At 42.8% G+C, this 21386-nt stretch overlaps 1 protein-coding gene across 12 annotated transcripts in view; it reads left to right on the top strand.

The window, feature by feature from the left end:
- ADAM10 (ADAM metallopeptidase domain 10) overlaps nt 1-21386 on the top strand; it is a 167818-nt gene that overhangs the window by 96627 nt on the left and 49805 nt on the right. For all 12 annotated transcript variants that reach the window (XM_036302918.1, XM_036302951.1, XM_036302960.1 and 9 more), the window contains 3 exons: nt 5359-5508; nt 11128-11220; nt 16451-16634. In XM_036302918.1, the coding sequence (XP_036158811.1) occupies nt 5359-5508; nt 11128-11220; nt 16451-16634 (427 nt within the window). The remainder of the gene's footprint in view (nt 1-5358; nt 5509-11127; nt 11221-16450; nt 16635-21386) is intronic.

Below are 21386 nucleotides of genomic sequence, written 5' to 3'. Positions count from 1 at the left end.
GAGAGATAGAAGCATCAATGATGAGAGAATCATTGATTGGCTGCCTCCTGCACGACCCTCTGGGGATTGAGCCCTCAACCCGGGCATGTGCACTGACCAGGAATTGAACCATGAGATTCTCAACCACTGAGCCACTGCGGCCAGGCAAGAAGATTAATTTTAAGTAAATGGAGAGACATACCTTGTTAATGGAAAAATAATCTAATCTAATAAAAGAGAAACATGCAAATTGACCATAACTTCGCTATGCCCCAAGCCATACCCACCAGCCAATCAGAGCGACTATATGCAAATTAACCCAACCAAGATGGCGGCTGGCAGCCATGGAGCTGGAGCAAGCAGGAGGCTTGGTTGCCCTGGCGATGGAGGAAGCCAAGCTTCCTGCCTGCCCTGGCCGGCTGTGGTCTCCGCTAAAGGCAACAAAGCTTCAATTATAGAAGATTAATAAATCCCAGATACCTGCTTCCAGCCAGCCTCCACTGGGAGCTTGGGTGGCTGGGCACCGTGGCCAGCCTGCAAACAGCCATCAGCCCCTCACCCAGGCTGGTCAGGCACCCCAGCGGGGACCCCCACCCTGAAGGGGCTGTGGCCAGCCTGCAAACAGCCATCAGCCACTCACCTAGCCTGGCCAGGTACCCCAGCAGGACTCCCCTCCCTGAAGGGGGTGTGGCCAGTCTGTAAACTGCCCTCAGCCCCTTACCCAGGCTAGCCAGGCACTCCAGCAGGGACCCCCACCCTGAAGGGGGTGTGGTCAGACTGAAAACAGCCCTCAGCCCCTCACTGATTCTGGCCAGGCACCCCAGCGGGACCCCCATCCTGACCGGACACCCTTCAGGGCAAACCAGCCAGCCCCCGCCCATGCACCAGGCATATAATAAAAGGGTAATATGCAAATTGACCCTAACAGCAGAACGACTGGGAGTAACTGGTCACTATGACACACACTGACCACCAGGGGGCAGATGCTCAATGCAGGAGCTGCCCCTGGTCGTCACTGTGCTCCCACAGGGGGAGCTCTGCTCAGCCACAAGCCAGGCTGACGGCTGCCAGCACAGCATTGATGGCGGGAGCCTCTCCTGCCTCCTCAGCAGCGCTAAGGATGTCCAACTGCAGCTTAGGCCTAGTCCCCACTGGCAAGTGGACATCCCCCGAGGGCTCCTGGGCTACCAGAGGGATGTCTGATTGCCAGCTTAGGGCGGATCCCCCGGGAGTGGGCCTAAGCCAGCAGGTGGACATCCCCAAAGGAGTCCCAGACTGCGAGAGGGCATAGGCTGGGCCGAGGGCCCTCCCCCTCCGAGTGCACAAATTTTTGTGCACCGGGCCTCTAGTATATCATAAAAATATTAATTTTTCCATGTTGATTAATAGATTAAATATAATTTTGATGCAAATTACAAAAGGGTTATTCACAGCACTTAGATGGGTCTAAAATGCTATACAGAAAAGTAAAGACTAAGAAGAAGTAGGGCCAATCTAAAGGTGATGAACAGGCAAGAGGGATTTGCCCTAGAAGGGATTAAAAATTATTATACTAAATGAGAGTATAATCTTAACATAGAGATGAAAACAAATGCAGATATGAAACTGTTATTTGGTAGAGTTAGAATCTCAAATCAGTGAGGAAAAGTAAAGATGGTTGAATAAATGGAGCCAGAAAAAATGGAGCCAGAAATACTTTTCTAATGTTTAACGATTTAGAAAAAGATGAAGTTGGATCTCTATCTCTTATTTAAAACAAAACAAAACTTCAGATAGATTAAAGTATTAAATGTCTAAAATGAAAACATTGAAACTTTTAGTAAAAATATTAAGATTTCCCTTTCCAGTTATGATTGAATAATGGGTATCCACATAGCTTTCTTGCAGAAAACACGAAACTAAACAAAATATATGAAACAGTTGTTTTCAAACATTGGAAGCAGGCAGTACAGGATGCGATGTTGAGAGGGAAATATAAATATCTCTGATTTTCCTGACTTCATGACTGGAGGCAAAATTTCAGGTGTGTCACAGGGAAGGGGATCTCAACAAGAGCAAAAAGTGCACAGCAATCTTACTGAGTTGAAGAGACAGGTCAAAGTTCAAGTAGGCAGAGTTTGACAGGAGACAGCTACACCTAGAAAAAGCTCCAGATATCTGCACAAATGTTTCCTTTAGTTTTAGATGAATACTAAGCTATACATGCATAGGGTGAAATTCTATGAGGAAACTACCAGAGAAAGAAAAACTACTGTGGAATCAATGTACTATTAGAAATTATACTTTGTAGAGATCCCAAGCCATATTAAGAGTAAGGCTAATTTCACCCTAGAGTTAAAAGCTACTGGAGACCTGCCCTAACTAAGTGGAAAAACCAAACTCCAAAAAGATCAAGTTGACTTTCAGGTAAATTAACTGTTTGTCAGAACAAAGTTCAATAATACTTGTTAAAAGAGTACATAGCCCTGGCCAGTTTTGCACAGTGGTTAGAGTGCTGGCCCGAGCACTGAAGGATTCTGGATTTGATTCCTGGACTAGGACATGTATCTGGGTTGTGGGTTTGATCCCTGGCCCCGGTTGGGGTATGTGCAGGAGGCAACGGATCGATGTGTCTTTCACATCAATGTGTCTCTCTTTCCTCCTCCCTGCCTCCTTTCCACTCTCTCTAAAAATCAATGGGAAAAAATATTTTAGGGTGAGGATTAGCAATGAAGAAAGAGTACACAGAATGCAGATACTCAATAATGTAACATTAACAGAGTCCAGCATTCATAAAATATTACTAGGTGACAGAAAGTTGAAAAATGTGATCTATAATCAGGAGAAAAGCCACCCAGATAAAAACAGAACCAGAAATTATAGGCATTAGCACAGAAGGACTTAAGATAATGGTTATAAATACATTCAAAGAATAACAGAAAAATCTGAAAACAAAGAGGAGATAATCGAAATTATAATAAAGAACTAAATGAAACTTGTAGAACTGAAAAGTACATTTTCTTAATTGAAATTTAATGGATAGGCTTAAGAGCAAATTATTTACTGCAGAAGGCAACATGGGTAAATAAAGGACAGTAAAAAATAGAAACTATCCAGAGCTAAGCACAAAGAGAAAATAATGGGAGCCCTGGGACAGCGGATACAGGAAAAATATTTGAAATATTAATGTCTCCAAAATTCATGGCTCAGGAATCTCAATGAAACCCAGGTAGGATAAACACAAGGAAAACTGTACTAGGGCATATTACAGTCAAATTATTGGAAACCACTGAAAATGAGAAAACCATAAATAAAAGCAGCTAGAGAAAAGAAGATACATTTATATCCAGGGAAACAACTGTAAGAATAACTTCTGGCTTCTCATTACACAGTGCAAACTGAAGATTACATAATGACATCTTCAAAGTGTGCTGGGGAAAAAACTACCAAACTAGGATTCTATATTTTGTAAAATAATTTTCAAGAATGAGGGCAAATTAAAGATCTGTTTCACACAAACAGGCTGAGAGAATTTGTAAGAGATTTACACTGCAAGAATTGTTAAAGGAAGCTCTCCAGGTAGAAAAAGAATAAGAGATAGAAATATAGATCTATGCAAAGAAGTGAAGAGCATAACATAGTAAATATGTAGGTAAATATAAAGGACATTTTTTTCTCATTTAAAATTTTTATATAGAAGGAGTGGATAAAGATAATTTATGTGAATGGAAAGGGGGAAATGCTGGGCTAGCAATACTTACATCTGACAAAATAGACTTTAAAACAAAGGCTATAGTAGGAGACAAAAAAGGACACTATATAGTGATAAAGGGAGCAATCCAACAAGAGGATATAACACTTGTAAACATTTATGCACTCAACATAGAAGTACCTAAATATGTAAAGCAAATCTTGATGAACATAAAGGGAGAGATTGACAGTAATAAACTCATAGTAGGGGGTTTTAACACCCCATTGACTGGATAGATCTTCCAGATAGAAAATCAACAAGGAAACGGTGGTCCAAACTTCATTTAAAATGGTTCTTTTACATGTCAACAATTGTTTAAGTATTTGGATTCAATTGCAGTGGTAATTCTTTAAACAAATACTACTGATTTGAGCATTCAGTTTGCCTGCCAAGTGTGTGTTAGGTGAGAACAATCTGTAGATATAAAAGCCAAGCGACTGGAACAACGGAATGACCAGGATAACTGGTTGCTATGACGTGCACTGTGGCAACCAACTGGCCCGATTGGCTCCCCACAACCTCGATGGGGGGTGGGGCCAGCAACCAACCTCCTGTGTCACCTCGTCCCCGCTGGTCCTGGCCGGCCGGACCCCACCCGTGCACGGATTTGTGCACCCTGACTCTAGTTTAGTGATAAGCAAACAGAGATAAGTGTCTTTTTTCTAAAATTCATGAAGTAATAGGTGTTGGGGTGGGGATAGAAATTAATCAAATAACCACACAATAAATTGTAAGATTACTCTATGTATGGACATGGGTACATGGTTTTATGAGGTGGTATAATGGATGAATTGACCTTTGCTAAGTCTGAAAGAAGATGTTAGATCAGGAGAGGTAGCATCAGCATGTGCAAGGACTGGCAGGAGACAGACTGTGTGTTGGAGGATTGGAAAGAGGGCTAGAGTTGGGTAATGCAATAGGGTCTCTCTGTGAAATAATATGGAATGGGAAGAAACTGGACAGGTAATTAGAGTCTGCAGTACTTATTTGATGCCATATACAGAATTTAGGACTTTATCCGTAAAGCAATGGGAAGTCATTGAAATATATTATAGAAGTAAGTAATATTTTCAAGTTTGCATTTTGAAAAGATTACAGTATAGAGAATACATTAAAGGCTAGTAGTGGATGTGGATAGATTACATTGTTTTTATTCTAGTACTCTAGGTAATAAGTGATGGTAGTTTGGACTAATGTGATGGAGACAGGTTTTTTAGGTATTTAGGAGCCAAATTTTGATGGGTTGGTAATACATTGGGTTTATAGAGGTGAGGTGGAAGAAGATATCAAAGTATTATAAACTACTATAAGACTTGCTTTATATTCAAATAATTACATATTAAAAGGTATATTTTGAAAATGTGTAAAAGTGAAAGAATCTCTTGAATAAGTAATACATCTATGCAGTAGATGTTATGAGTCTGAAAGTGATGTTTATGAAGAATTTTTAATGGCATGGGGAAATGTCTATGATGTTACATAATAAAGCAGGATATGAAATATTTTATAATGTGTACTCTTATTTATAACATGAATTTTTTAATGTCTACTCATAATAAAGCAGAATATGAAATTGTTTTTAAAGTATACTATATAAAATTATATTAGTGAAGCATGCTAATGATTAGAAATGACTCTCTTTTTGACAGACACCTAAAGAACATGCTGTTAATAATGGTCCAGAACTCTTGAGGAAAAAACGTACAACTTTAGCTGAAAAAAATACTTGTCAGCTTTATATTCAGACTGATCATCTATTCTTTAAATATTATGGGACACGAGAAGCCGTGATTGCTCAGGTACTTATAATTTTCCTACTATTTTAGGAGCTCTTGTATTGTAATAGCTATATTTTCCTCTAAAATTAAAGTTAGCACATATCTCATTTTGGAAAAATAAAAAGTATGTATTTTCAATTATGATATGATGAAATATGTAAGATAACTATACAAATAGCTGAAAGACCAGTTAAGATATTTGTGTCATTCAAAAGAGAGGTGTAAGAAAATGATTTCATGAAGGAGATGACACTGGAGCTTAGCTTTGAAAAGAGGATTGAATTTCAATTGTGGTTTTAATAGAGGGAAAGATAGAGGAATTGTTTCAATAAGAAGTATTTAATTTCTGTTCTGTATACCCATTGTACTTAGCACTTTCTAAGTTACCTTATTATTTGCATTTGTGTCTTAATCCTTTCTAAAGTATAAAGTATTTAGATATACCCTTCAATATGTTCTCATGTTGAAGGTATCCAGTGAGATACCTTTTGACTTTAAGGATTTGAGACTGAGAATGAATGTGCCATTCTATAACTGGTGAATTCATTTTGGTGGTGGTGATGAGCTTAATTTTAGATATGTCTAAAAGCCAGGTAGTAATTCCATTAGGATATTGAAAATGTAGAACTGGAACTTAGGAGAGGTTTGAACTTTTTGCATGGAATTTCTTGGCATAAAGGAGATATAGGTGGTACATTAAAAGGAGAGAGAATGAAAGGGAAAGAATGAAATCAAAAGGGAAGAAACTGGGAAAGAATATCTATATATAGTGAATAGAATGAGGAAGAGAAACAATGGGCTAAAACATAATAGTTAAAGAGGTAGTATTAAATAATTAGCCAAGTTAGAAACAAAGTTTCAAAGCAAAAATGCACAGCCAATAGTGTCATCTTACAGAGATATCAAAGAGAATGATGAAATGTGTTAGATGGCAGGAATTCTCAATGTACACATATATATCAAGATATTTAAATATCGTACAGTTTTATTTATTAACGAGGCCCAGTGCACAAAATTCATGCCTAGCCCAGCCTGCACCCTCTCCAATCCGGGACCCCTTGGGGGATGTCTAACTGCCGGTTTAGGCCCGATTCTAGGGATCGGGCCTAAACCAGCAATCGGACGTACCTCTCACAATAACCGCTCACCTGGCTGCCTGCCTGGTCGCCCCTAACTGCCCCCCAATGCCAGCCTGGTCACCCCTTACTGCTCCCCCTGCCAGCCTGGTTGACCCTAACTGTCCCCCCCTGCTGGCTTGGTCACCCCCAACTGCCCCCCCTGCTGGCCGGGTTGCCCCCAATTGCCCCCCTGTAGGCCTGGTCTCCCCTCACGGCCCCCCCGCCCCCCACCCGCCGGCCTGTTCACCCCATGTAGCCTGCTGTTCAGTTGTTTGGTCATCCCTCACCCTCCTGCTGGCCTCGTCGTAGGCAGCCATCTTGTGAGGGCATGATGGTCAATTTGCATATTACCTCTTTATTATATAGGATTATACCTCAATAATGGTGGAAAAAAGTAGAATGACTTTTTTTTGTGGTTCTATCTTAATTTTAATTGGTTGCAAATGTATATAGATAAACATTTATATCTATACATTACATATCTTTGTCCACATGTGTGACTATTTCTTTTTTTTTAAAATTAAATATTTATTGTTCAGATTATTATAGTTCCTCTTTTTTCCCCCCATAGCTCCCCTCCACCCGGTTCCCGCCCCACCCTCTGCCCTTACCCCCCCGCCCCCGTCCTCATACATAGGTGTACGATTTTTGTCCAGTCTCTTTCCAAACCCCCACACCCGTTTCCCCCCGAGAATTGTCAGTCCACTCCCTTTCTATGCCCCTGATTCTATTATATTCACCAGTTTATTCTGTTCATCAGATTATTTATTCACTTGATTTTTAGATTCACTTGTTGATAGATGTGTATTTGTTGTTCATAATTTTTATCTTTACCTTTTTCCTCTTCCTCTTCTTAAAGGATACCTTTCAGCATTTCATATAATACTGGTTTGGTGGTGATGAACTCCTTTAGCTTTTTCTTATCTGTGGAGCTTTTTATCTGACCTTCAATTCTGAACGATAGCTTTGCTGGGTAAAGTAATCTTGGTTGTAGGTTCTTGCTATTCATCACTTTGAATATTTCTTGCCACTCCCTTCTGGCCTGCATAGTTTCTGTTGAGAAATCAGCTGACAATCGTATGGGTACTCCCTTGTAGGTAACTGACTATTTTTCTCTTGCTGCTTTTAAGATTCTCTCTTTGTCTTTTGCTCTTGGCATTTTAATGATGATGTGTCTTGGTGTGGTCCTCTTTGTATTTCTTTTGTTTGGGGTTCTCTGTGCTTCCTGGACTTCTATTTCTTTCACTAGGTAGGGGAAGTTTTCTGTCATGATTTCTTCAAATAGGTTTTCAATATCTTGCGCTCTCTCTTTTTCTGGCACTCCTATAATTTGGATGTTGGTTCGCTTGAAGTTGTCCCAGAGGCTCCTTACACTATCTTGATATTTTTGGATTCTTTTTTCTTTTTGTTTTTCTGGTTGGGTGTTTTTTGCTTCTTCGTATTTCAAATCGTTGACTTGATTCTTGGGATTCTCTAGTCTGCTGTTGGATCTCTGTATAATATCCTTAATTTCAGTCAGTGTATTCTTAATTTTTAGTTGGTCCTTTTTCATATCCTCGAGGGTCTCACTAGATTTATGGAGGGTCTCACTAAATTTATTGGTGGTTTCTAGAAGATTCTTGAGTAACCTTATAACAGTGGTTTTGAGCTCTATATCCAGTAGTTTGCTTTCCTCCATTTCTTTCATTTGTGACCTGTTTTTCTGTCTCCTCATTTTAGCTGCTTCCCTGTGTTGATAGAGTGGCTTTCTGTGCTAGGTGTCCTATAGGGCCCAGTGGCTCAGCCTCCCCAGTTACCTGAGGTGAACACTCTTGGTGCACCCCTTTGTGGGCTGTGTGCACAGTCTTGTTATAGTTAAGCCTTGATTGTTGTAGGTATCACTGGTAGGAATTGACCTCCAGGCCATTTGGCTGTGAGAATGAGCTGTGTCTATGGTGGGAGAACTTCTGTGCTGGAGACACCCTTCTGGGGCAAGACTTGCTTCAGTGGGGCTTTGGTGCTCACTGAGTCTGCCCCCTGAGTGTGTCCCTTATGGATCTGAGGAGTTGTAATGTTGATGGTCCCACTCTGACCACTGGGTACACTGGCTCTTGGATCTAAGGAGGTGCTAATTTAGCCTCTGCCTGAGGCTACCCAGCAGGAGCTACGGAGAGATCTGCAGATTCCTCTTCTTTGTTTGGGGTTTGGAGGTGCCCAGATGAGGCCTAGCTGTGAAGCAATGCAAGCTGCTGTGGGGCCTTGGGCCTTCATTTGGATGTTCTGGGTCTCTCTGACTCAGTTGCAGTTTGTTAGGTAATTTTCAGATTGCAAAGGGCCAGGTCATTCATATGCAAAAGCTTCTGCGCACAGCTTGGGTGGGGTGGGGTCTCGGGAAGACAACAGGGCAGAGCAAACAGCTATGGCTGATCCTCAGCCCTGCCCTAAGAGGCCCTGGGTCTGTGTCCTGCGGTAATCGCCACAAACACCTCTGAGATAAAGCCACCCTTGAATTCCACCCGATGACAGACAGTCCAGTTTCTCCCCATATGAGTCTGGTCCGCAGAGACTAGCCCGGAACTGGAGTTCAGAGCAGTCGGGATCTTGAGACTCCCTCTCAATTGAAAAAGACAATGGCATCCTCAGATGCCAGCCCTTTCCACATGTGCCTCCGTACCTCTGCACTTTACTTCCGCACCTCCTCTGAGTCTTTTCTCTTTTCTTCTAGTTGTAGAATTTCCACTCAGCCAGCCTTCCTGTGGTTCTGGATGGTGTCCGTATTGTCTTTTAGTTGTATTTTTGAAGTGGTTGTGTGAGGCAATTTCCAGTGTTTACCTATGCCGCCATCTTGGTTTCTCCTGAATAGAAATTTTCTAGAATGACTTTTTTAAGAAGATGGTATATAGACGTTTGAGCTGAGCTGAGTCTTAAGGATGATACCCTAGGCATAAGAGAACAGGTACAAAATGTAGTTGATTTTCAGTTACTAGAGATTATTGATGAGCTTTAGGCATGCTCTCAATGGAATTGTGAAGGTGGAAACATTGCAAACAGTAAAGAATGGGTTGGCAGTGAGATTCTAAGGAAGGTGAAAAATAGAGAAAAATATGGTGACTTACAATAATATTTGGGAGTGAAAGGGAAGTAGGGATTACAGAGAAGTTGGTTGGAAGAGGAAAATAATACAGTAGGGAAGCAGTGTAAGATATAAGAGAAAAAAAAATTGATGTGAAAAATGATCTTGAAGATCCAGTAAGGACTTGGGTCAGGAATAAAGAGAAGTTACCCTTTAAGGAAGGGATAGGTGGATAAAGATGGGACGTCAGTAAAGTATGAAATATAATAACCTGTGGAGAAATGTTTGAACCACCACTGTTGAGAATGGAATAGACTCAGAAGGTTTCTAGGCCAAATTGAGGTTAGGCAGCATGACTTTTTAATGTAATCTGTCAGCACTGTTAGAACTTTCTTTATCAATGTTTGGCTACTTAGACTACTTTTGAAATCATCATTGTTAATGCTTCTTCTTAACGATTGTATGTTTATATAATTTATTTGAAAACAGTATATATACAGGGTGTCCCAAAAAATGTAATACATACTTTGAATAATTATAAAGGCAGTGTTTTAAGAAATATTTCATTTTCAAAATGTAATAGAATCTACAGACATTTTGTGTATACATTTTTTGGGGGACACCCTATATATGTATATACAATATTACATATATGCAATATTTTACATAAATGGTAGCAAGTGCTTTTTGTAAATGAAGATGGGAAGGTTATGTACAGAGTGGTTTAGAAGCCAGAGAGTTTAGTTGATAGGTAGATAAACAGAGTATTATTTTGTATTCTATTACCATGTTAATCTCTTCCTAGAATTTAGCAAAATTTGAACATCTTATTTGTTTTTTTATTATTCCCCTCCATCACCCTGGCAAATAAATTTCTGTAAATTTATAGGGACTTTTTCTATTTTGTTTACCATTATATCCCTAGCACCTAAAACAGTGTCTAGTATATAGTAAATGGTCAACAAAACAAAAAAATGAAAATGAATTTTAAAAAAGTGTGGGGAAAAAAAGCCCAAAACTTACAGAAAAAGCAACAACCCAAACTGTACTAGTGCAGCATTAGAAAGACCAAAGTCAGAGAATAACTGAGTGTCCTGATAGTACCAGGGAAGTTCTCAGAGATGTTTGAGCTGAACTGAATCTGAAGGATGATGCCCTAGGCATTAGAGAACAGCATGTGAAAAGGCGTAAAGGTGTCATATGATAGGATGGATTGAGGAAACAAAATTTTATATAGCTGAGAAGAGTGCAGATTTGATTGGGACCAGAATCTGGAAAAGCACAGAATCTTCCCTTTTAGCTCCAGCTCACTAATATGTTTCATTCTTTCATCTGGTATATGGTGTAGACATTTTAAAATTTGAATGTGGTGGAACATGAATAATTCTTGATTTGGGAGATGGGAATTCAGTCTTTTTCACATTTTCACATTGTGTCTAAAATGTTTTTCTTTTGTTTTTGAATCTGTAGATATCCAGTCATGTTAAAGCAATTGATACAATTTATCAGACCACAGACTTCTCCGGAATTCGTAACATCAGTTTCATGGTGAAACGCATAAGAGTAAGGAGTTTTATTTATTTATTTTTAATTGTTTTTTTGAGTAAGGAGTTTTAATAATTAAATACGTTAAAAAAAAGAAACATCAGGACCATCTATACCAGAGGTCCTCAAACTTTTTAAACAGGGGGCCAGTTCACTGTCCCTCAGACATTCCACACATGTGCACTGCGGGCCTGGGACGAGTCGGCTACTAATAAGCAGGACAGGCAGCGGCGGCAAAAACACCTGGCGGGCCGGATAAATGTTTTCGGAGGGCCGCATGTGGCCTGCGGGCCGTAGTTTGAGGACCCCTGATCTATACTAATAAAGAGCTAATATGCTAATGGTTGATGCGCTGTAACGGGTAATGACCAGGTCATTAGCATATTAGCTGGGGCGTTGTTCTGGAGATGGGGCGGAAGTGGGGAGGCGCCCAGAGGAGGCGGGACCATCCCGTGCCGGGGAGGGCAGTGGTGAGAGCCCATAGCGCCCCCCTCACTAGTCCTTCGCCACCCACTGCTTGCACTCTGAGTGCCTCATGACCCAACTGCCAGGGTAAGGAGCATAGCGCAGCAAGCAGCAGGCTTCCATGCTCTCCTTCTGCGCCATGATGGGGCAGAGCTGATGCATTTCTCCAGAGACTGGGTGGAAGCGGGGAGGTGCCCAGAGAAGGCAGGACCAGCCCGAGGTGACTCGAGGGACTGAGGGCGGGGCTTGAAGCGGCCAGGAAAGGCCAGAAGGTTTGGGGGCTGGGCCAGGCATGCTGGAGCTCTGCCTGGACAGGTTTGGGTGTCAAGGCAGGGCTTGCAGGTGGGTGGGCGCTGCGCGAGTTCGAATTGCACGCTAATCTCCTAGTGTTTACATAAAGAAGAAGGCTTGCTTTTTATGCATGCAATAGTTTACATTGTATTTACTGATGCAGTTTATCTTTACTCTTGGCTTTTATACACACACATACATATGTGCACACACAGAAGGGATACCTGGGTTTATGATTTAAGAGTAAAATCTAGCCCAGCTGGCATGGCTTAGGGGTTGAACCTGGACTTATGAACCAGGAGGTCACAGTTCCATTTCTAGTCAGAGGTAACTAGATACTATGACATGCGCTGACCACCAGGGGGCAGACAGTTGACCAGTTGCTGTGATGTGCACTAACCACAAGGGTGTAGATGCTCTGACTTTGGGTTAGCTTGCTGCTGGGGTCCGGCCAATTGGGACTGAGCGAGATGGGCCAGACACGCCCTGGAGCCCTCCCCGCGGTTCCTCCCCAGCCTGACGATGCATTGGTGGGGTACCTCAGGCTTGCCTGCACCCTCTCGCAATCCGGGATCCCTTGGAGGATGTTGGATAGCTGGTTTCAGTCTGATCCCGCAGGCCACTCCCCTTGGGTGGGTGCCAGATGCAGGGCTCATGGCTGGCCAGCGCTGCTGTGGAAGCGCGAGCTTCTCGTGATAGGGACTGATTGGGCATGAGCCCGCGGCAGACACAGATGAGTGGGAGCGGCAGGTAGGAGCTGCAGGCGGCGTTGGACTGCGGGTTTCGGCCCGATCCCTGCAGGCCACTCAGAGGGACCCCGCCCGTGCACGAATTCGTCCACTGGGCCTCTAGCATACGTATATATACACATATTAGAGGCCCGGTGCACAAAAATTTGTGCACTCGGTGGGGAGGGGGGGCCTGGGTGGCAGAGGGCAGGCCCAATCCCTAGGTGCAGCCCCTGGTCGGCTCAGAGCAGGGCTGATTGGGGAGTTGGGGATCACCTCCTGTCATGCACAGAGCAGGGCGGATCGGGAGGTTGCGATGCCACCCTCAGTCATGCTCAGGGTAGGGCTGATTGGGGGGTGGGGACACCGCCCCCGTCACACTCAATGCAGGGTCGATGGGCAGGTTGCAGCGCTACCCCCTGTCACACACAGAGCAGGGCCAATCAGGGGTTTGGGGCACTGCCCCCTGTCACTCACAGAGCAGGGCCCATTAGGGGGGTTGGGGCTCCATACCCTGTCACGCACAGAGCAGGGTCGAACAGGGGGTTGGGAGCTCCCCCCTGTCACGCACAGAGCAGGGCCCATCGGGGGTTGGGGAGCTCCCCCCGGTTACTCACAGAGTAGGGCCGATAGGGGAGTTGGGGCACCGCCCCCCGTCACACACAGAGCAGGGCGGATCAGGGTTTGGGGCGCCGCACCCTGTCACACTCAGGGCAGGGCCCATGGGGAGGTTATGGCTCTACCCCGTCACACACAGAGCAGGGCCCGTGGGGGGCGGTTGGGGCATCGCCCTCTATCACCCACAGAGCAGGGCTGATTAGGGGATTGGGGCGCCGCCCTCTATCACCCACAGAGCAGGGCCGATCAGGGGGTTGGGGCGCTGCCACTGTCACACTCCAGGCAGGGCCGATGGGGAGGTTATGGCTCTACCCTGTCACACACAGAGCAGGGCCCATTAGGGGGTGGGGGTTGGGGCGCCGCACCCTGTCACACACAGAGCAGGGCTGATAGGGAGGTTGTGGCCCCGCCCTTTGTCACACACAGAGCCGCAGGGCGATCAGGGGGTTTGGGCGCTGCCCCCTGTCACGCTGATCCCGGTGCCGGGAGGCCTCTTGGCTCCGCTGATCCCGGTGCTGGGAGGCATATTACCCTTTTACTATATAGGATAGAGGCCTGGTGCATGGGTGGGGGCCAGCTGGTTTGCCCTGAAGGGTGTCCTGGATCAGGGTGGGAGTCCCCACTGGGGTGCCTGGCCAGTCTGGGTGAGGGGCTGAGGGCTGTTTTCAGGCTGGCAGGTGACTGAAGCTCCCAACCGCTCCTTTTTTTCTTTTCTTTTTTTTTTATTCTGGGCCAGCTTTAGCTCTGCGGCTTGGCTCCAGCTCTTAGGCCTCAGCTGCTGAAAGCAGGTATCTGGTTTGTTTGGGTTCTGTAATCGAAACACTGTTTCAACTCCAGCTCTGAGATCCCGGCTGGCTGAAAGCAGATTTCTGGGGTTTTGTTTAGCTTCTATATTTGTAACAATGTTTCAAATTGCAAGCTCAGAGGCCGGCAGCGGCAGGCGGGGAACGTTGGAGACCTCCGTCACTGAAGCAAGCAAGACTCATGTTCGCTTCCAGCTGCCTTGCTGCCGGCCGCCATCTTGGCTGGCAGTTAATTTGCATATCTCCCTGATTAGCCAATGGGAAGGGTAGCGGAGGTACGGCTAATTACCATGTTTCTCTTTTATTAGATAGGATACATATACATACACAAATACACATACATATACATATATACATATATGCATCTATATAATGTATGGGTAGAGGCCAGGTGCATGGAAATTCATGCACTGGGGGTGGGGGGTGTCCCTCAGCCCGGCCTGCCCCCTCTCACAGTCTGGGAGCCCTCAGGGGCAGGAGGGGACCCATCTCTCACGGGGAGGTGACGCCCCAGCCACTGCCGGCAGTGCAAGCCTCGGCCAGCCCTGGTTATCTGAGCCTCGTTATTAGCTGTGGGTGCCGCCATCTTTGAGGGCGTGACAGTCAATTAGCATATTCACTCCTTATTGGCTGTGGGCGTCACCATCTTTGATGGCGGGGCAGTCAGCATATTCCCTCCTTATTGACTGTGGGCACTGCCATCTTTGAGGGCGGGGCAGTCAATTAGCATATTCCCTCATTGGCTGTGGGCGCCATGTTTGAGGGCAGGGCCGTCAATTAGCATATTTTCTCATTGGCTGTGGGTGCCGCCATCTTTGAGGGTGGGGCAGTCAATTAGCATATTCCCTCATTGGCTGTGGGCACCGCCATCTTTGTGATGGTGTGAGTGTCAATTAACATATTCCCTCTTTATTAGATAGGATATATCATGGTGGTTTTGGATTTTTGTGTATGTGCGTTAGATGACCATAACTGATTTTTTTTGGTTAATTGTTAATGGGTAAGTTAGATGTTCTGAAATCAGTCCTTAGGCAATTGCCATTCTGCTTCTAAGCCCCTTGGTTTTACTGAAAGTTGTAGATCCTAAAAAGACAAGTAATTCTTATTTTATTAGCTTTTATAGCCTCCCTTTACTATTGACATTTTCAGTAGATTGAGGTTTGCCTTTTAAAAAATGTTTACTATCATACTTACCCTTTTTACTCTCTAGCAACAATATTGTATGTAATTCTCTGACTTATTTGAAGAAAGCCAGATTGTTGTAGGACTTCAAAGGACATATAGGGGCCTCTGAAATGAATTAGAGGCTGATAAATGAAAGCTTTTGTTTAGCAGAAGTTTGTTATCAGAATACCATTATTCTTCAAATTGTGAAGGAGGAACCTGTACTGGGAGTTTAATAGCTAGTGTCAAAAGAAACATTCTATCCTGGGCAGTGTTGCTCAGTGGTGGAGCACCGAGCTATGAACCAGGAGATCATGATTCAATTCCAGGTCAGGGCACATGCCCGGTTTGCAGGCTCGATCCCCAGTGTGGGGCATGCAGGAGGCTGCTGATTAATGATTCTCTCTCATCATTGATATTTTTATCTCTGTCTTCCTCTTTGAAATCAATCTATAATAATAAAGGCATAATATGCTACTTAGACTGAACATCCTTCCAGACGAAGCTGGGGTTGTGAGGGAAGCCTGGGTCCTGGGTGCCTGACAGTGGCTGGAGGAAAGCTGGTGCCGGCAGCCGGGGGAAGGAAGGCCTACTCTTGAATGAATTTTGTGCATCAGGCCTCTAGTAAAATTTATACTTTTAAAAAAGAAAGAAACATTCTAGAGGAACTCAGCCTGAAGTAGTAAGGGAAATGAATTGGCAGTAAAATATATGTATATATATAATTTTTTGCCACACTCGAGAAAAAATTGAACTTGTAAGGAAGATCCAAGGTTGTTTTATGTTCTAGTGATTAGCTGAAATACAGGGTTTTATGTTCTCATACTTGTCACCATACTAGTATATAGGAGATTTCGCACTAAAAGAGATTTGCTCAGATGATTGAATTTAGGAACTGAACTTGATTAGAAATAAGAACTTGTTTTTCCTTAACAAGTGTTCAAGAATCTGTTAAATACTTGCTCAGAAATGTAACACATTCCACCTTGCCTTTCTTTTTTTCTTTTTGGCTTCTGAAATCAGCTAAGGGGTTTGGAGGTAGTGTGTACAACCATAGAAGCCTTAATTGAGGCCTAATTTCCCAGGGGCCCCAAACATATCGTTCAGGTGGATTCAGAAGGAGGTGAATAGAGACTTACGCTAAGGCTCTGCTAACATTAATTATTTTTTTAATTTTAGATCAATACAACTGCTGATGAGAAGGACCCCACAAATCCCTTTCGTTTTCCAAATATTGGTGTGGAGAAGTTTCTGGAATTGAATTCTGAGCAGAATCATGATGACTACTGTTTGGCCTATGTCTTCACTGACCGAGATTTTGATGATGGTGTTCTTGGTCTGGCTTGGGTTGGAGCACCTTCAGGTAGTTTGTCTATGTCTTGATGTAATACTTGAAACGAAAAGCAATTTTCAGGGCAGACTGAATTTTACACAGTATAAGAGAAAGTGATGCCTGTACAAGATTCATTAGCATGATATATATAAATGGAAAAATAAATGAAGCAGCTTTTTATTTTGAAATGAGTACCAATAGGGAGATATCCTGATATTTTGGTACATTCAGTAGCTGAAATAATTTTATGAGAAAAAATGGTACTAATTTCTGAAATTAAAAGCAAAATATTAAATGTTTTACAGAAGTTAATTTTATTAATTACTAAAAAAATGTTTAAAAGAAAGTTTTATAGTTAAAAGGGGAAAACCATGCTTTGCTTCTCTTCTATAATGAGATAGAAAGGAGAGTAACCCTGGTCAGGAGGAGCAGGTAGAAAGAAAAAACCTGCCTTTATTATTTTTCTCTAGTCATTATTATTATTATAAAAAAAAAGTTCTTCACCTGAGGATATGTTTATTGATTTTAGAGAGAGGAAGGGGAAGGGTAGAGAGAGAGGAATATTGATCAGTTACCTCCTGTACATGCCCTGACCAGGGATTGGACCCACAACGTAGGTATGTCCCCTGACTGGGAATCAAACCCGAAACCTTTTTGGTACATGAGATGATACTCCAACCAACTGAATCACCTGGCTAGGATTTTTTTTAGTCATTATTATTATTTTTTTAAAAATATATTTTTATTGATTTCGGAGAGGAAGGGAGAGGGAGAGAGAGCTAGAAACATCAGTGATGAGAGAGAATCTTTGATTGGCTGCCTCCTACACAGCCCCTACTGGGGATAGAGCCTGCAACATGGGCATGTGCCTTTGACTGGAATCGAACCCAAGACCCTTCGGTCCACAGGCCAACACTCTGTGGACTGAGCCAAAATGGCTAGGGCATGAATTTATTAATTGAAAGATCCATAGAAAGAATCACAGACTCTTTGAATATGAATTTTGCCATATATAGTTTGCTAACTAGTCTGTCATCTTCTGAACTATATGTACAGCAATTCTTCTGATGCATCAGTTTTATCTTTTTAAAAAAGAATCAACTTTTCTTTAAAAAAGAATTGACTTTCTGGCCCTATCTTACCCTGCTTTATCCAGGGTAAGATAGGCTTTTATATTCCTACTAGAGGCCCAGTGCATGAAATTCATGCACAGGGGAGGGTCCCTCAGCCTGGCCTGCACCCTCTCCAATCCAGGACCCCATGGGGGATGTCCGACTGCTGGTTTAGGCCCGATCCCAGCAGTCGGACATCCCTCTCGCAATCCAGGACTGCTGACTTCTGCCCGCTGACTCCTAACCGCTCATCTGCCTGCCTGCCTGATCGCCCCCTAACTGCTCCCCTGCCCGCCCGATCGCCCCTAACTGCCCTCCCGATTGCCCCTAACTGCCCTCCCCTGGCGGCCTGATCACCCCCTAACTGCCCTCCCCTGCCGGCCTGATTGTTCCTAACTGGTTCTGCCTCGGCCCCCGCCACCATGGCTTTATCCAGAAGGACACCCGGAAGGATGTCCAGAAGATGTCTGGTCTAATTAGCATATTACCCTTTTATTAGTATCGATTTTTATTAGTTTATTCTATGATTTGTTATGCATACTTTAGCATCTTTTGTACTATACTTTCGCTTTTCTATTTCTTGCTCTATTTTTAATTTAAAAAAATATTTTTAAATGATTTTTTGGAGAGAAAGGGAGAGAGTGAGAGAGAGAAACATTGATTGGCTGCCTCCTGCACTCCCTTTACTGGGGATCCAGCCCGCAACCCCAGCATGTGCCCCAACTAGGAATCAAACTGGGGACCTTTTGGTGCATGGGTTGACGCTCAACTAACTGAGTCACACTGGGCTCTAGTTCTATTTTTTAAGCTAGTAATGTATATCCTTTTAACAATTTCCTAAGCTTCCTTTTTTAAATTTATTTTTCTTGTTGAAAATATTACAGATATCCCTCCCTTAGACCCCTTCACCCCATACTCACCCTTCCCAGGCCTTCACCACACTATTATCTGTGTCCATGGGCTATGCATATATGCATATAAGTTCTCTGGTTAATCTCTCCTCACCAAAGCTTCTTTTTTTTAAAAAAAAATTTACTTTTATTGTTGACATTATTAGAGATAGACCTCATTTTCTCTCCCATTTGTTCCTCTCCACCTAGACCCTGTTCTCCTCTACCTTTGGCCCTAACCACTTTTTGTCAGTGTCCATGGGTTATGCATATCTGTTCTCTGGCGATTCTTTTCACCTTCTTTCATCTCGCCCACCACACCCACCTCCCTCTGACATTTGTCAGAATACCATGTATCCATGACTCTGGTTCTGTTTTGTTCATCAGCTTATTTTGTTCATTAGATTCCACATATAAGTGAGATCATATGGTATTTGCTTTCTCTGACTGGTTTATTTCACTTAGCATTATAATCTCCAGGTCCATTCATGCTGTTACACAAGGTAAGTGTTTCTTCCTTTTTACAGCTGCATAGTATTCCATCGTGTGAATGTACCATACTTTTTTTATCCACTCACCTCCTACCAATGGACATTTGGGCAGTTTCCAGATCTTGCTTATTGTAAATAACACTGATGTGAACATAGGGGTGCATATGTTCCTTCTGATTGGAGTTTTAGGATTCTTAGGATATATTCCCAGCAATGGGATTGCTGGATCAAAAGACAGTTCCATTTTTTAGATTTTTTGAGGAAACTCCATACTGTTTTCCACAGTGGCTGCACCAGTCTGCATTGCCACCAATTGTGCACTAGGATTCCTTTTTCTCCACATCCTCACCTGCATTTGTTGTTTGTTGATTTGTTGATGGTAGTCATGTAGGTAGGTGTGAAATGATATCTTGTGGTTTTAATTTGAGTCTGTCTCTGATGATTAGTGATGTTGCGCACCTTTTCATGTGTCTTTGGCCATCTGTGTGTCCTTTTTGGAGAATATGAGAAAACTTAAGTTCAGAGACTGACCAACCCAGTATCATACAGAATCTAGAATCTGGACCTTTGACTCCAGGTTTAGTGCATTTGGTAGTTACTTTACTAGGTATTATATACTGTAATATTCTAGCTGTGTCTTTCTAATGCATTTCTTTTTTTTTTTTTTTTTTAAATATATTTTATTGATTTTCTACAGAGAGGAAGGGAGAGAGATAGAGAGTTAGAAACATCGATGAGAGAGAAACATCGATCAGCTGCCTCCTGCACATCTCCCACTGGGGATATGCCCGCAACCAGGTACATGCCCTTGACCGGAATCGAACCTGGGACCGCAGGCCGACACTCTATCCACTGAGCCAAACCGGTTTCGGCTCTAATGCATTTCTAATAAGTTGAAATGTTTTCTGCATCTTGGTAAACTGTTTATATTGTTAGAAATCATTTTCTTTTTTTAAAAAAAATATATATTTTATTGATTTTTTACAGAGAGGAAGGGAGAGGGATAGAGAGTTAGAAACATCGATCAGCTGCCTCCTGCACACTCCTCACCGGGCATGCGCCCGCAACCAAGGCACATGCCCTTGACCGGAATCGAACCCGGGACCCCTGAGATCACAGGCCGACACTCTATCCCCTGAGCCAAACTGGTCAGGGCTTAAGAGAGAGCAGTTATAAAATAAGTACTACTCTATAATATTTAATATCATTTTAGTTAACTGTTATGACATGATGGGAAGAGCACTGAATTGGGAGCTATGAGACTGGGTACTTGTCCATTCTGTTTCTGTAAATTCAGGTAAATCATTTTGCTTCAATTTGTTTATTTTTCACCTCAATATGTTCTGTCTTTGCCCTTTCCTTTGAGACTTCATGTTTCTGCCTATAGATCTTAGTAATGCTTGCTGTTATCTTGTTTGTTTTTTAAAATAGCATTTCATAGCATTTCATAGCTCAAATTACGATCTGTTTCTGTTTCTTAATCTATTCTCATTTTTATTTGGACTAATTAATTTTGATTCTGGTGCATTATTTAGCTTAACTTCTGTAGATATTTCACTATTCAAATATATGGTAGTGGAAAAGATTTTATTGTGATATTATTATGTTAATTTTCACAGAACAATAACTCAAATTATTAGCTATTTTCCCTTCACTGACTCAGTTAAGCCAGGGAAAACAATGAAGGTTGAAACATTTGAATAGTAGGTTTTCTGTCTTCAAGTCTTTTTTACACTACTTTTTGTTTGTATTAAATTTCATACTATAGTTGGGTGCTGTCTTGGGTTTTGTTAATGAGGAAAATAGTACCTTCTGCCTCAACTCTGTAATAAGTAGAAACAACTAACGAATTGGGCTGACTTGGAGGCTCCAGTTTAAAATTGTACTGTCCCCCTGGTCTGTGGTTCAGTGCTTAGAACATCAGCCTTTGCACTGAAGAGTCACAGGTTTGAATTTTGATCAAGGACACACCTGGATTGCAGGTTCGATCCCCAGCCCTGGTTGGGACAAATGCTGGAGGCAGCTGATTGATGTGTCTCTCTCACATTGATGTTTCTCTCTCTCCCTCCGCCCCCCTCACATTCTCTCTCCTCCTTTACCTACTCCTTCCCCCCCTTCCACTCTTTCTAAAAAATCAATGTAAAAAATATCCTCGGGTGAAGATTAACAAAAACATAAAAATATTATACTGGGCCTTAAAGAGAGCCCAATAAAGGGAGTCTGGTCTCCAAAACAAAGTCAATCTTGAATATGAATCTGGAAAAATTACTCTGAACTTTATATAAGCAC

This window comes from Myotis myotis, unplaced genomic scaffold (assembly GCF_014108235.1).
Source record: "Myotis myotis isolate mMyoMyo1 unplaced genomic scaffold, mMyoMyo1.p scaffold_m19_p_1, whole genome shotgun sequence".
Taxonomy (NCBI): Eukaryota; Metazoa; Chordata; class Mammalia; order Chiroptera; family Vespertilionidae; genus Myotis; species Myotis myotis.
This window is presented reverse-complemented; position numbering and strand designations above follow the sequence as displayed.